Below are 17,630 nucleotides of genomic sequence, written 5' to 3'. Positions count from 1 at the left end.
TTTTTTTTTTTTTTTAATTTCGGGATGTCGAGATTTAATTTTTTAAAATTCGGGACCTCAGGATTTCATGTTTTTAAGCCCGGATTTTAGGATCAGGACCCCTCTGACCCCCCCCCCCTCATATAAATATATTCCATGTGTCTCTTATTCCTGGATATGCATGAAATATTTGCCACTGGATGTTATAAAGCAAGAAAAAAATCAATCAATAAATCCAGTTGAAAATGTTCTTGATTGCAATTCCATCAGCACTTGCAGAAGCAGCCATACAACAGACATCTAATGTAAAGTATCAACGTGTGTTTATGATTATAAAGTGATTAGAAAATTGTTTTAAGAAGCTGTGGATTATTTAGCATACAAAGCATGTTGTGTTATATACAAGTGTCATGGTTTCTCTAAAACAAAGCTCTAGTTAAGATCTTGTTAAACAAAAGCATGATGTCTACCACATAGCTAAGGAGGAAAATATAGAAACTGAAGAAGGCCAATAGCCGAAACTTTTTAAATGATGGTCTATTACTACAATAATGTAATATATGTCATGTATGTTCCCTAATGGAATATTTGAAACAAAAAACTTTATGAAGTTTATCTGTGAATGTTGTAATAAACAATGCTATTATAAGTTCATGTGGAAACACATATTTCATATGCTCTATTCTGTCCAGTGGTAGATCCAAAAGGGGGGGTGCATTTATTTTAACGATGCATTTAAATGGCTACATTTAGTTGAAACCCTCCCGCTCTCCTTTTATCCAAGGTTGGAAAACTCCTCTTTTAATAATGGCTGGATCTGTTCCTACTGTCATGAACAAATACTGTAATATTTTATCCTATTGATATTTCTTCCGATTGAAAGTTTATAAAGGAACTTCTATTCAATGACCTCATTTTATATGATGTGAGCCTTAAAGGACAAGGTAATTATTTTATATCTATTAACTAGCTATAGTTGCTTACTTTTATTTGTAGAGGCAAATGAGAGATACAGTTATTACCAGGTCAGTGTTATTTGGTGGAGCTTGGGCTGCAAGGTGTGGACTTCTAGCAGGCAGTGTATTGTAAGTATTAAAAAAAGAGATGTTCTCTACCAAAATTGCCACTTTTGCACACACAAAAAATCAACTCGACTTTGATGGCCTCTAGTGAGAGGTTGAACCACAAAGAAAATACTGTTTCAGTGACTTGGGTTCAATTCTATGTCTTAAGTGTAAATCACAAATACGAGCTAAAAACTACTATCATATAAAAGTCAATAAGGACCAAAATATAAATCTGACTCCAACAGAAAATTTAAATCATATACAGAAATTCACTCTATTGACATAAGTTATGTTCCTTGAAACTATCTGATATAGAATGATAACACTTAAGGTAATATAACTGTAATGTTCTATGGCCACTTTCTCTGATTTTATAGTGATCAGGTGTTCACAACCAATTTATCTATGTTAGATGTCACACAGTGCTTTTCTAACCCAAGAACCAGTTGTCCAGAGATTTATCTATGTTAGATGTCACACAGTACTTTTCTAACCCAAGAACCAGTTGTCAAGAGATTTATCTATGTTAGATGTCACACAGTACTTTTCTAACCCAAGAACCAGTTGTCCAGAGATTTATCTATGTTAGATGTCACACAGTACTTTTCTAACCCAAGAACCAGTTGTCCAGAGATTTATCTATGTTAGATGTCACACAGTACTTTTCTAACCCAAGAACCAGTTGTCCAGAGATTTATCTATGTTAGATGTCACACAGTACTTTTCTAACCCAAGAACCAGTTGTCCAGAGATTTATCTATGTTAGATGTCACACAGTACTTTTCTAACCCAAGAACCAGTTGTCCAGAGATTTATCTATGTTAGATGTCACACAGTACTTTTCTAACCCAAGAACCAGTTGTCCAGAGATTTATCTATGTTAGATGTCACACAGTACTTTTCTAACCCAAGAACCAGTTGTCCAGAGATTTATCTATGTTAGATGTCACACAATGCTTTTCTAACCCAAGAACCAGTTGTCCAGAGATTTATCTATGTTAGATGTCACACAGTACTTTTCTAACCCAAGAACCAGTTGTCCAGAGATTTATCTATGTTAGATGTCACACAGTACTTTTCTAACCCAAGAACCAGTTGTCCAGAGATTTATCTATGTTAGATGTCACACAGTGCTTTTCTAACACAAGAACCAGTTGTCTAGGGATTTATCTATGTTAGATGTCACACAGTACTTTTCTAACCCAAGAACCAGTTGTCCAGAGATTTATCTATGTTAGATGTCACACAGTACTTTTCTAACCCAAGAACCAGTTGTCCAGAGATTTATCTATTTTAGATGTCACACAGTACTTTTCTAACCCAAGAACCAGTTGTCCAGAGATTTATCTATGTTAGATGTCACACAGTACTTTTCTAACCCAAGAACCAGTTGTCCAGAGATTTATCTATGTTAGATGTCACACAGTACTTTTCTAACCCAAGAACCAGTTGTCAAGAGATTTATCTATGTTAGATGTCACACAGTACTTTTCTAACCCAAGAACCAGTTGTCCAGAGATTTTTCTATGTTAGATGTCACACAGTACTTTTCTAACCCAAGAACCAGTTGTCCAGAGATTTATCTATGTTAGATGTCACACAGTACTTTTCTAACCCAAGAACCAGTTGTCCAGAGATTTATCTATGTTAGATGTCACACAATGCTTTTCTAACCCAAGAACCAGTTGTCCAGAGATTTATCTATGTTAGATGTCACACAGTACTTTTCTAACCCAAGAACCAGTTGTCCAGAGATTTATCTATGTTAGATGTCACACAGTACTTTTCTAACCCAAGAACCAGTTGTCCAGAGATTTATCTATGTTAGATGTCACACAGTGCTTTTCTAACACAAGAACCAGTTGTCTAGGGATTTATCTATGTTAGATGTCACACAGTACTTTTCTAACCCAAGAACCAGTTGTCCAGAGATTTATCTATGTTAGATGTCACACAGTACTTTTCTAACCCAAGAACCAGTTGTCCAGAGATTTATCTATGTTAGATGTCACACAGTACTTTTCTAACCCAAGAACCAGTTGTCCAGAGATTTATCTATGTTAGATGTCACACAGTACTTTTCTAACCCAAGAACCAGTTGTCCAGAGATTTATCTATGTTAGATGTCACACAGTACTTTTCTAACCCAAGAACCAGTTGTCCAGAGATTTATCTATGTTAGATGTCACACAGTACTTTTCTAACCCAAGAACCAGTTGTCCAGAGATTTATCTATGTTAGATGTCACACAGTACTTTTCTAACCCAAGAACCAGTTGTCCAGAGATTTATCTATGTTAGATGTCACACAGTACTTTTCTAACCCAAGAACCAGTTGTCCAGAGATTTATCTATGTTAGATGTCACACAGTACTTTTCTAACCCAAGAACCAGTTGTCCAGAGATTTATCTATGTTAGATGTCACACAATGCTTTTCTAACCCAAGAACCAGTTGTCCAGAGATTTATCTATGTTAGATGTCACACAGTACTTTTCTAACCCAAGAACCAGTTGTCCAGAGATTTATCTATGTTAGATGTCACACAGTACTTTTCTAACCCAAGAACCAGTTGTCCAGAGATTTATCTATGTTAGATGTCACACAGTGCTTTTCTAACACAAGAACCAGTTGTCTAGGGATTTATCTATGTTAGATTTCACACAGTACTTTTCTAACCCAAGAACCAGTTGTCCAGAGATTTATCTATGTTAGATGTCACACAGTACTTTTCTAACTCAAGAACCAGTTGTCCAGAGATTTATCTATTTTAGATGTCACACAGTACTTTTCTAACCCAAGAACCAGTTGTCCAGAGATTTATCTATGTTAGATGTCACACAGTACTTTTCTAACCCAAGAACCAGTTGTCCAGAGATTTATCTATGTTAGATGTCACACAGTACTTTTCTAACCCAAGAACCAGTTGTCAAGAGATTTATCTATGTTAGATGTCACACAGTACTTTTCTAACCCAAGAACCAGTTGTCCAGAGATTTTTCTATGTTAGATGTCACACAGTACTTTTCTAACCCAAGAACCAGTTGTCCAGAGATTTATCTATGTTAGATGTCACACAGTACTTTTCTAACCCAAGAACCAGTTGTCCAGAGATTTATCTATGTTAGATGTCACACAATGCTTTTCTAACCCAAGAACCAGTTGTCCAGAGATTTATCTATGTTAGATGTCACACAGTACTTTTCTAACCCAAGAACCAGTTGTCCAGAGATTTATCTATGTTAGATGTCACACAGTACTTTTCTAACCCAAGAACCAGTTGTCCAGAGATTTATCTATGTTAGATGTCACACAGTACTTTTCTAACCCAAGAACCAGTTGTCCAGAGATTTATCTATGTTAGATGTCACACAGTACTTTTCTAACCCAAGAACCAGTTGTCCAGAGATTTATCTATGTTAGATGTCACACAGTACTTTTCTAACCCAAGAACCAGTTGTCCAGAGATTTATCTATGTTAGATGTCACACAGTACTTTTCTAACCCAAGAACCAGTTGTCCAGAGATTTATCTATGTTAGATGTCACACAGTACTTTTCTAACCCAAGAACCAGTTGTCCAGAGATTTATCTATGTTAGATGTCACACAATGCTTTTCTAACCCAAGAACCAGTTGTCCAGAGATTTATCTATGTTAGATGTCACACAGTACTTTTCTAACCCAAGAACCAGTTGTCCAGAGATTTATCTATGTTAGATGTCACACAGTACTTTTCTAACCCAAGAACCAGTTGTCCAGAGATTTATCTATGTTAGATGTCACACAGTGCTTTTCTAACACAAGAACCAGTTGTCTAGGGATTTATCTATGTTAGATGTCACACAGTACTTTTCTAACCCAAGAACCAGTTGTCCAGAGATTTATCTATGTTAGATGTCACACAGTACTTTTCTAACCCAAGAACCAGTTGTCCAGAGATTTATCTATTTTAGATGTCACACAGTACTTTTCTAACCCAAGAACCAGTTGTCCAGAGATTTATCTATGTTAGATGTCACACAGTACTTTTCTAACCCAAGAACCAGTTGTCCAGAGATTTATCTATGTTAGATGTCACACAGTACTTTTCTAACCCAAGAACCAGTTGTCAAGAGATTTATCTATGTTAGATGTCACACAGTACTTTTCTAACCCAAGAACCAGTTGTCCAGAGATTTTTCTATGTTAGATGTCACACAGTACTTTTCTAACCCAAGAACCAGTTGTCCAGAGATTTATCTATGTTAGATGTCACACAGTACTTTTCTAACCCAAGAACCAGTTGTCCAGAGATTTATCTATGTTAGATGTCACACAATGCTTTTCTAACCCAAGAACCAGTTGTCCAGAGATTTATCTATGTTAGATGTCACACAGTACTTTTCTAACCCAAGAACCAGTTGTCCAGAGATTTATCTATGTTAGATGTCACACAGTACTTTTCTAACCCAAGAACCAGTTGTCCAGAGATTTATCTATGTTAGATGTCACACAGTGCTTTTCTAACACAAGAACCAGTTGTCTAGGGATTTATCTATGTTAGATGTCACACAGTACTTTTCTAACCCAAGAACCAGTTGTCCAGAGATTTATCTATGTTAGATGTCACACAGTACTTTTCTAACCCAAGAACCAGTTGTCCAGAGATTTATCTATGTTAGATGTCACACAGTACTTTTCTAACCCAAGAACCAGTTGTCCAGAGATTTATCTATGTTAGATGTCACACAGTACTTTTCTAACCCAAGAACCAGTTGTCCAGAGATTTATCTATGTTAGATGTCACACAGTACTTTTCTAACCCAAGAACCAGTTGTCCAGAGATTTATCTATGTTAGATGTCACACAGTACTTTTCTAACCCAAGAACCAGTTGTCCAGAGATTTATCTATGTTAGATGTCACACAGTACTTTTCTAACCCAAGAACCAGTTGTCCAGAGATTTATCTATGTTAGATGTCACACAATGCTTTTCTAACCCAAGAACCAGTTGTCCAGAGATTTATCTATGTTAGATGTCACACAGTACTTTTCTAACCCAAGAACCAGTTGTCCAGAGATTTATCTATGTTAGATGTCACACAGTACTTTTCTAACCCAAGAACCAGTTGTCCAGAGATTTATCTATGTTAGATGTCACACAGTACTTTTCTAACCCAAGAACCAGTTGTCCAGAGATTTATCTATGTTAGATGTCACACAGTACTTTTCTAACCCAAGAACCAGTTGTCCAGAGATTTATCTATGTTAGATGTCACACAGTACTTTTCTAACCCAAGAACCAGTTGTCCAGAGATTTATCTATGTTAGATGTCACACAGTACTTTTCTAACCCAAGAACCAGTTGTCCAGAGATTTATCTATGTTAGATGTCACACAGTACTTTTCTAACCCAAGAACCAGTTGTCCAGAGATTTATCTATGTTAGATGTCACACAGTACTTTTCTAACCCAAGAACCAGTTGTCCAGAGATTTATCTATGTTAGATGTCACACAATGCTTTTCTAACCCAAGAACCAGTTGTCCAGAGATTTATCTATGTTAGATGTCACACAGTACTTTTCTAACCCAAGAACCAGTTGTCCAGAGATTTATCTATGTTAGATGTCACACAGTACTTTTCTAACCCAAGAACCAGTTGTCCAGAGATTTATCTATGTTAGATGTCACACAGTACTTTTCTAACCCAAGAACCAGTTGTCCAGAGATTTATCTATGTTAGATGTCACACAGTACTTTTCTAACCCAAGAACCAGTTGTCCAGAGATTTATCTATGTTAGATGTCACACAGTACTTTTCTAACCCAAGAACCAGTTGTCCAGAGATTTATCTATGTTAGATGTCACACAGTACTTTTCTAACCCAAGAACCAGTTGTCCAGAGATTTATCTATGTTAGATGTCACACAATGCTTTTCTAACCCAAGAACCAGTTGTCCAGAGATTTATCTATGTTTGATGTCACACAGTACTTTTCTAACCCAAGAACCAGTTGTCCAGAGATTTATCTATGTTAGATGTCACACAGTACTTTTCTAACCCAAGAACCAGTTGTCCAGAGATTTATCTATGTTAGATGTCAGACAGTGCTTTTCTAACACAAGAACCAGTTGTCCAGAGATTTATCTATGTTAGATGTCACACAGTACTTTTCTAACCCAAGAACCAGTTGTCCAGAGATTTATCTATGTTAGATGTCACACAGTGCTTTTCTAACACAAGAACCAGTTGTCTAGGGATTTATCTATGTTAGATGTCACACAGTACTTTTCTAACCCAAGAACCAGTTGTCCAGAGATTTATCTATGTTAGATGTCACACAGTACTTTTCTAACCCAAGAACCAGTTGTCCAGAGATTTATCTATTTTAGATGTCACACAGTACTTTTCTAACCCAAGAACCAGTTGTCCAGAGATTTATCTATGTTAGATGTCACACAGTACTTTTCTAACCCAAGAACCAGTTGTCCAGAGATTTATCTATGTTAGATGTCACACAGTACTTTTCTAACCCAAGAACCAGTTGTCCAGAGATTTATCTATGTTAGATGTCACACAATGCTTTTCTAACCCAAGAACCAGTTGTCCAGAGATTTATCTATGTTTGATGTCACACAGTACTTTTCTAACCCAAGAACCAGTTGTCCAGAGATTTATCTATGTTAGATGTCACACAGTACTTTTCTAACCCAAGAACCAGTTGTCCAGAGATTTATCTATGTTAGATGTCAGACAGTGCTTTTCTAACACAAGAACCAGTTGTCCAGAGATTTATCTATGTTAGATGTCACACAGTACTTTTCTAACCCAAGAACCAGTTGTCCAGAGATTTATCTATGTTAGATGTCACACAGTGCTTTTCTAACACAAGAACCAGTTGTCTAGGGATTTATCTATGTTAGATGTCACACAGTACTTTTCTAACCCAAGAACCAGTTGTCCAGAGATTTATCTATGTTAGATGTCACACAGTACTTTTCTAACCCAAGAACCAGTTGTCCAGAGATTTATCTATGTTAGATGTCACACAGTACTTTTCTAACCCAAGAACCAGTTGTCCAGAGATTTTTCTATGTTAGATGTCACACAGTACTTTTCTAACCCAAGAACCAGTTGTCAAGAGATTTATCTATGTTAGATGTCACACAGTACTTTTCTAACCCAAGAACCAGTTGTCCAGAGATTTTTCTATGTTAGATGTCACACAGTGCTTTTCTAACCCAAGAACCAGTTGTCCAGAGATTTATCTATGTTAGATGTCACACAGTGCTTTTCTAACCCAAGAACCAGTTGTCCAGAGATTTATCTATGTTAGATGTCACACAGTACTTTTCTAACCCAAGAACCAGTTGTCCAGAGATTTTTCTATGTTAGATGTCACACAGTGCTTTTCTAATCCAAGAACCAGTTGTCCAGAGATTTATCTATGTTAGATGTCACACAGTGCTTTTCTAACCCAAGAACCAGTTGTCCAGAGATTTATCTATGTTAGATGTCACACAGTGCTTTTCTAACCCAAGAACCAGTTGTCCAGAGATTTATCTATGTTAGATGTCACACAGTGATTTTCTAACCCAAGAACCAGTTGTCCAGAGATTTATCTATGTTAGATGTCACACAGTACTTTTCTAACCCAAGAACCAGTTGTCCAGAGATTTATCTATGTTAGATGTCACACAGTACTTTTCTAACCCAAGAACCAGTTGTCCAGAGATTTATCTATGTTAGATGTCACACAGTACTTTTCTAACCCAAGAACCAGTTGTCAAGAGATTTATCTATGTTAGATGTCACACAGTACTTTTCTAACCCAAGAACCAGTTGTCCAGAGATTTATCTATGTTAGATGTCACACAGTACTTTTCTAACCAAGAACCAGTTGTCAAGAGATTTATCTATGTTAGATGTCACACAGTACTTTTCTAACCCAAGAACCAGTTGTCCAGAGATTTATCTATGTTAGATGTCACACAGTACTTTTCTAACCCAAGAACCAGTTGTCCAGAGATTTATCTATGTTAGATGTCACACAGTGCTTTTCTAACCCAAGAACCAGTTGTCCAGAGATTTATCTATGTTAGATGTCACACAGTGCTTTTCTAACCCAAGAACCAGTTGTCCAGAGATTTATCTATGTTAGATGTCACACAGTGCTTTTCTAACCCAAGAACCAGTTGTCCAGAGATTTATCTATGTTAGATGTCACACAGTACTTTTCTAACCCAAGAACCAGTTGTCCAGAGATTTATCTATGTTAGATGTCACACAGTACTTTTCTAACCCAAGAACCAGTTGTCCAGAGATTTATCTATGTTAGATGTCACACAGTGCTTTTCTAACCCAAGAACCAGTTGTCCAGAGATTTATCTATGTTAGATGTCACACAGTACTTTTCTAACCCAAGAACCAGTTGTCGAGAGATTTATCTATGTTAGATGTCACACAGTGCTTTTCTAACCCAAGAACCAGTTGTCCAGAGATTTATCTATGTTAGATGTCACACAGTGCTTTTCTAACCCAAGAACCAGTTGTCCAGAGATTTATCTATGTTAGATGTCACACAGTACTTTTCTAACCCAAGAACCAGTTGTCCAGAGATTTATCTATGTTAGATGTCACACAGTACTTTTCTAACCCAAGAACCAGTTGTCCAGAGATTTATCTATGTTAGATGTCACACAGTACTTTTCTAACCCAAGAACCAGTTGTCCAGAGATTTATCTATGTTAGATGTCACACAGTGCTTTTCTAACCCAAGAACCAGTTGTCCAGAGATTTATCTATGTTAGATGTCACACAGTGCTTTTCTAACCCAAGAACCAGTTGTCCAGAGATTTATCTATGTTAGATGTCACACAGTACTTTTCTAACCCAAGAACAAGTTGTCCAGAGATTTATCTATGTTAGATGTCACACAGTGATTTTCTAACCCAAGAACCAGTTGTCCAGAGATTTATCTATGTTAGATGTCACACAGTACTTTTCTAACCCAAGAACCAGTTGTCCAGAGATTTATCTATGTTAGATGTCACACAGTACTTTTCTAACCCAAGAACCAGTTGTCCAGAGATTTATCTATGTTAGATGTCACACAGTACTTTTCTAACCCAAGAACCAGTTGTCCAGAGATTTATCTATGTTAGATGTCACACAGTACTTTTCTAACCCAAGAACCAGTTGTCCAGAGATTTAACTATGTTAGATGTCACACAGTGCTTTTCTAACCCAAGAACCAGTTGTCCAGAGATTTATCTATGTTAGATGTCACACAGTACTTTTCTAACCCAAGAACCAGTTGTCCAGAGATTTATCTATGTTAGATGTCACACAGTACTTTTCTAACCCAAGAACCAGTTGTCCAGAGATTTATCTATGTTAGATGTCACACAGTACTTTTCTAACCCAAGAACCAGTTGTCCAGAGATTTATCTATGTTAGATGTCACACAATGATTTTCTAACCCAAGAACCAGTTGTCCAGAGATTTATCTATGTTAGATGTCACACAGTACTTTTCTAACCCAAGAACCAGTTGTCCAGAGATTTATCTATGTTAGATGTCACACAGTACTTTTCTAACCCAAGAACCAGTTGTCCAGAGATTTATCTATGTTAGATGTCACACAGTACTTTTCTAACCCAAGAACCAGTTGTCCAGAGATTTATCTATGTTAGATGTCACACAGTACTTTTCTAACCCAAGAACCAGTTGTCCAGAGATTTATCTATGTTAGATGTCACACAGTGATTTTCTAACCCAAGAACCAGTTGTCCAGAGATTTATCTATGTTAGATGTCACACAGTGCTTTTCTAACCCAAGAACCAGTTGTCCAGAGATTTATCTATGTTAGATGTCACACAGTACTTTTCTAACCCAAGAACCAGTTGTCCAGAGATTTATCTATGTTAGATGTCACACAGTACTTTTCTAACCCAAGAACCAGTTGTCTAGAGATTTATCTATGTTAGATGTCACACAGTGATTTTCTAACCCAAGAACCAGTTGTCCAGAGATTTATCTATGTTAGATGTCACACAGTACTTTTCTAACCCAAGAACCAGTTGTCCAGAGATTTATCTATGTTAGATGTCACACAGTACTTTTCTAACCCAAGAACCAGTTGTCCAGAGATTTATCTATGTTAGATGTCACACAGTACTTTTCTAACCCAAGAACCAGTTGTCTAGAGATTTATCTATGTTAGATGTCACACAGTGATTTTCTAACCCAAGAACCAGTTGTCCAGAGATTTATCTATGTTAGATGTCACACAGTACTTTTCTAACCCAAGAACCAGTTGTCCAAAGATTTATCTATGTTAGATGTCACACAGTGCTTTTCTAACCCAAGAACCAGTTGTCCAGAGATTTATCTATGTTAGATGTCACACAGTACTTTTCTAACCCAAGAACCAGTTGTCCAGAGATTTACCGGTATCTATGTTAGATGTCACACAGTACTTTTCTAACCCAAGAACCAGTTGTCTAGAGATTTATCTATGTTAGATGTCACACAGTGATTTTCTAACCCAAGAACCAGTTGTCCAGAGATTTATCTATGTTAGATGTCACACAGTACTTTTCTAACCCAAGAATAAGTTGTCCAGAGATTTATCTATGTTAGATGTCACACAGTGCTTTTCTAACCCAAGAACCAGTTGTCCAGAGATTTATCTATGTTAGATGTCACACAGTACTTTTCTAACCCAAGAACCAGTTGTCCAGAGATTTATCTATGTTAGATGTCACACAGTACTTTTCTAACCCAAGAACCAGTTGTCCAGAGATTTAACTATGTTAGATGTCACACAGTACTTTTCTAACCCAAGAACCAGTTGTCCAGAGATTTATCTATGTTAGATGTCACACAGTACTTTTCTAACCCAAGAACCAGTTGTCCAGAGATTTATCTATTTTAGATGTCACACAGTACTTTTCTAACCCAAGAACCAGTTGTCCAGAGATTTATCTATGTTAGATGTCACACAGTACTTTTCTAACCCAAGAACCAGTTGTCCAGAGATTTATCTATGTTAGATGTCACACAGTACTTTTCTAACCCAAGAACCAGTTGTCCAGAGATTTATCTATGTTAGATGTCACACAGTGCTTTTCTAACCCAAGAACCAGTTGTCCAGAGATTTATCTATGTTAGATGTCACACAGTGATTTTCTAACCCAAGAATAAGTTGTCCAGAGATATTCATTTCTTTCTGTTGACTCGTTATTTACTGACCCTTGAATATCTGAACTTTTAACCAGTAGTCTTTTTGACAAAAACTTTCTACATTTCAAATTCATTGAAGCTGAACATATATTTTGTGGGGTTACACATAATTTCTAGATAAAACTCATTAAATTGAAATGTTGAATTTAAACATTAAGTTTTTTATTCAATAAGTTTACTGTATTTATGATTTTAGAAGTTGTTGCTCCTGCAGAGTAAAAATTATGATTTAGGTTGTGTGCTTTTTTTTTTCAGAGCAGTTTCACAAAGTATAGCAGTTTATAGAAATAAAACATCTGTATTGGAATATGTCATTGGCACAGGTAAATATACATATGTATGAGAATATCTCATTGGTACAGGTATTTTTTAATCTGAATGGGAATATGTCATTGGTACAGGTAAATATGTATCTGTATGGGAATATATCATTGGTACAGGTAAATACAAATCTGTATGGGAATATATCATTGGTACAGGTAAATATAAATATGTATGGGAATATGTCATTGGTACAGGTTAATATTAACCTGTATTGGAATATGTCATTGGTACAGGTAAATATGTATCTGTATGGGAATATATCATTGGTACAGGTAAATACAAATCTGTATGGGAATATATCATTGGTACAGGTATTAAATATAAATATGTATGGGAATATGTCATTGGTACAGGTTAATATTAACCTGTATTGGAATATGTCATTGGTACAGGTAAATACAAATCTGTATGGGAATATGTCATTGATAAGGTAAATATAAATCTGTATTGGAATGTGTCATTGGAACAGATAAATAAAATCTGTATGGGATATGTCATTGATACAGGTAAATATAAATCTGTATGGGAATATGTCATTGATACAGGTAAATATAAATCTGTATGGGAATGTGTCATTGGTACAAGTAAAAATTAATCTGTTTTGGAATATGTCTTTGGAGCAGATACATCAAAAATTCTGTATAGGAATATGTCATTGGTACATATAATAATGGTGTCTTTAATTGACTATTTTCATATTACCAACTTTTGATTGCCACTTCTACAATTATGAAACAGCTTACCTATTCTGTGGTAGGATATCCTGGTTACTCAGTCAATTATGAGTAACCCAAAAAAAGTAAAATCAAATATATGATCGGTGCAATTTGGAGGGAAGTTTACTATTTTTCATTAATTTAGTCATGCATTGAAAGCATTTAATAAGTTAACTTTCCCTCAAAATTGTACGGATTTAAATCTTACATTTACTTATTGACATTGCTCATGCTTGACCGAGTACCAAGATGTCCTACCACAGAAAAGGTAACCTGTTAAAAAAATGTTTATTCCGGAGCCAAAAGTCGGTGTTATGAAAATGAACTATTTGGCAAGCTGTTATCTGATGTGACATGGATTTCTTACTAGATGCATTTAATTGCAGGTGTGGGTTGTAGTCTCAGCAGATTTATGCATGGTCCAGAAGGAATGGTTGGAGGATTTCTTATAGGAAGTGTCATTGGGTAAGATAATAACACTTTTTTTACCCCTAGACCAATATTTGTTAGGCATTACTTTGGTAGCATTAAAAAGAGTATAATTATTGAAAAGGTTGTGATATCTGCATTTACTATTGACAGTGCTCAGCATCAATCATCTGTATTCTGCACTTTTTAATAATCTTTAGAAAAACTGAATGAAGTTAATTTGTAAGGACTGTTTAACTAGGTCTTATCTGTGGTTGTATAATGCTGATTCCATAAGAATAATGACTTTATCATGATTATTCTAATCATTGCTTGGCTGGATTTGAAAATTGAAATTTTTTAATTGATAAATATATGTTATTTAATTTCTTGAACAAGTGTTGTAACTATGGTGCTAATCTGAAAGTCAAAATATCTTCAAGTTTTCTATGAAACACTATTGGAAATAAGATTAAGGGTTTTCTATTCAAGAAAAATTTAAATGAAAAGAAGTAATTGAAAAATGTTCTTAAGAAGCTACTTTCTAAGTGAAGGGGTAGTTTTGCTGTTTGCGATATTCATTCTCCAGGAGCCTACAGTTCAACATATCTTATTCTCTAGTTTAGCATTTTCTGAAACTGTGGAAGGATAAACATTGCTTCATTAGTGACACCAGTTACTATACCCGTGTTTAAATCTGATGATAATTCATAGCTGGTAAAAAGTGTTCATGTAAGAGAAGAGTTAATATGCATGATTCTGCTAAAATCTGTTTACTAGTCAAACTAGAGGCTCTACAGAGCCTGTGTCGCTCACCTTGGTCTATGTGCCTATCATAAATGAATAAAAAATTACAAAATTTATGAAAATTGTTAAAATTTGACTATAAAGGACAATAACTCCTTAACGGGTCGATTGACCATTTTGATCATGTTGATTTATTTGTAGGTCTTACTTTGCTGTACATTATTCCTGTTTACAGTTTATCTCTATCTATAATAGTATTCAAGATAATAATCAAAAGCTGCAAAATTTTCTGAAAATTACCAATTCTGGGGCAGCAACCCAACAACTGGTTGCCTGATTGGTCTGAAAACTTCAGGGCAGATAGACTTTGACCTAACGAACAAATGTATCCTCGTCAGATTTGCTTTAAATTCTTTGGTTTCTGAGATTTAAGCAAAAATTTGCATTTTACCCTATGTACTATTTTTGCCATGTCGGCCATCTTGGTTCACAGGCAGGGTCATCAGACACAAGTTTTAAACAAGATACCCTAATGATGATTACGGACAAGTTTGGTTAAATTTGTCATAGTAGTTTCAGAGGAGAAGATTTTTGTACAAGATAACAAAAATTGACGAAAAATTGACAAAAAATTACTATAAAGGGCAATAACTCCTTAAGGGGTCAACTGATCATTTTGGTCATGTTGATTTTTTTGTAGATCTTACTTGCTGGACATTATTGCTGTTTACAGTTTATATGTATCTATAATAATGTTCAAGATAATAACCAAAATCTGCAAAATTTCCTTAAAATTACTAATTCGGGGCAGCAACCCAACAACAGGTTGTCCGATTTGTCTGAAAATTTAATGGCAGATAATTGACCTGATACACAATTTAACCCCCATGTCAGATTTGCTTTAAATGCTTTGGTTTCTGAGATAAAAGCCAAAATCTACATTTTACCCCATTGTTCTATTTTTAGCCATGGTGGCCATCTTGGTGGGTTGGCCTGGTCACCGGACACATTTTTTAAACTAGATACCCCAATGATGATTGTGGCCAAGTTTGGTTAAATTTGGCCCAGTAGTATCAGAGGAGAAGATTTTTGTAAAAGTTAACGACAACGACGGACAATGGACGCCAAGTGATGAGAAAAGCTCACCTGGCCCAAAGGAAACACAATCTTGTAACAAAGGTCATAGAACGTAAAATAGATAGACACTGGTCAAAATATTGTGTATGATTCTTATACTTTTATCCTAAAGAGGAATATAATATTACATTTAAAAACAAAAAACAAACTAAAACAGGAGGGTTTGTTAATGTTTCATTTAAATACACATTGTCTTCTTTTCATTATGAGTCTGAACTATTTGTTTCAGATTATGTATAGGTATTCCTGTGGTGATGTTGATGAAAAGTTTAAACAAAACACAAGAGGATAGACATAAAGATCAAATTAGAGAACTGTTGCGTTATAAAAAGTATGTATACCATGTAAAGTATTGTAAATTATGATGGTCTCCCCTTTAATGAAAGGAGACATTGTGTTTATGCAGTGTTTCTTCTTCTAAGGGTTAAACTTTATTTGGTTCTACTTGTTCTTATCATACCACCTTGTCCAGTCCATAACTTTTTTTATCTTTCTTCATTGAACATATTGAATTATATGATTTTTGGCATGAAGGTTTATTGCCATAATACAGTGTGTCATTTATCATCATAACCTTGACTTTTGACCTCAAGATCAAAAAGGTGATTTTGTTTTACATGTTTGTGTCCTGAACATTTTATATATATTCTGAACTTCTATGACAATAGATATAGGAAGATGTGGTATGAGTGCCAATGAGACAACTCTCCATCCAAGTCACAATTTATAAAAGTAAACCATTATAGGTCAAGGTACAGCCTTCAACATGGAGCCTAGGCTCTCACCAAACAGAAAGATACTGTGGATTCATTTATTTTCGTGGGTACCAATTTTCGTGGATTGAGGAAAACTTGCATATTCATGGATATTTAAATTCATGGTTTTGGCAAAGTTTGCATACATTTCTTTAGAAAATTTGTAATTCGTGTAACTTTTAAATTCGTGGTTCCCATGTACCCACCAAATCTACGAAAATTATCATCCAATGAATATTAATGAATCCACAGTATAAAGGGTTTTTTACAAGTCCTTTTTATAACAAGCCCTTTTTATAACCAGTCCTTTTTATAACCAGTCTTTTTTATAACAAGCCCTTTTTATAACAAGTCCTTTTAATTGCACCATAGATTCACAGATTTGTTCCTTGGTGGGGCTTGGGAAGTCACACAGACTCATGCTGCACTCTATCATTTCATAATTTTTTTAAATACTGTGAATTCAGAATTTATCTCAAGGTTTATATTTATCTGTATATGTGACTGGGTGAGTATCACAATGATAAGAACCCACATTCTGATATTTGAAACATATATCTGTATGCAGCTTTTTGAGAAATCACAATAATTAATATCACATTTTTGTTCATTACTTAAAAATTGCAATAATAAACGCACACTATTATTTCTGAATTTACAGTATGTATAGATTCCTAGCCATTAGATATGAAATTTATGTTCAGTCTACTATTTAAAACAATTATAGTGTATATTTGATTGATTTTTTCATGCATTGAATGGTTTATTATTTTGTGAGATGGTTAACTGTTGTATTGACTTAGATTATATGGCATATGATATATTGAAACCATAAATAACTCAAGCTAGATTACAATAATATATGTCTGATTTTTTATTTCAGGAAAATTCGGGGAGAAATAAAGAAACCATTGACAACTATATCAGAAGAAACACAGCCAAAACTAGAAGCTACTATTAAATCAGAAGAAACAAAGCCAAAACTAGAAGCTACTTCTAAATCAGAAGAAACAAAACCAAAACCAGGAGTTACTTCTAAATCCGAAGAAACAAAACTGAAACAAGAAGCTTCATCTATATAAGAAGAAACAAAATTAAAAAAAAAGCAAAATACAAGTGAACTAAATGCATATTGCTGGTTATGTTCAACACCTGTTTTATTTGGGACAATACAATAGTCAAAAGCATAACTTTGGATGAAGAAATTTGACACTTCTCAGCCTGAACAACATTTGACTGTGATAAAGAGCAAATTAAAAAGTTGAAATTT

At 35.1% G+C, this 17,630-nt stretch overlaps 1 protein-coding gene across 1 annotated transcript; it reads left to right on the top strand.

Moving 5' to 3' along the window:
• The first annotated feature begins 961 nt into the window (after positions 1 to 961).
• LOC143048895 (uncharacterized) lies at positions 962 to 17,630 on the top strand. Its single transcript, XM_076222763.1, has 5 exons — positions 962 to 1,064; positions 12,529 to 12,596; positions 13,700 to 13,778; positions 15,835 to 15,936; positions 17,244 to 17,630. Exons 1-5 carry the CDS (start codon positions 982 to 984, stop codon positions 17,440 to 17,442), a joined length of 531 nt encoding a protein of 176 aa, XP_076078878.1. The 5' UTR covers positions 962 to 981; the 3' UTR covers positions 17,443 to 17,630.

The sequence above is a fragment of the Mytilus galloprovincialis genome, chromosome 1 (genome assembly GCF_965363235.1).
Source record: "Mytilus galloprovincialis chromosome 1, xbMytGall1.hap1.1, whole genome shotgun sequence".
NCBI lineage: Eukaryota > Metazoa > Mollusca > Bivalvia > Mytilida > Mytilidae > Mytilus > Mytilus galloprovincialis.
This window is presented reverse-complemented; position numbering and strand designations above follow the sequence as displayed.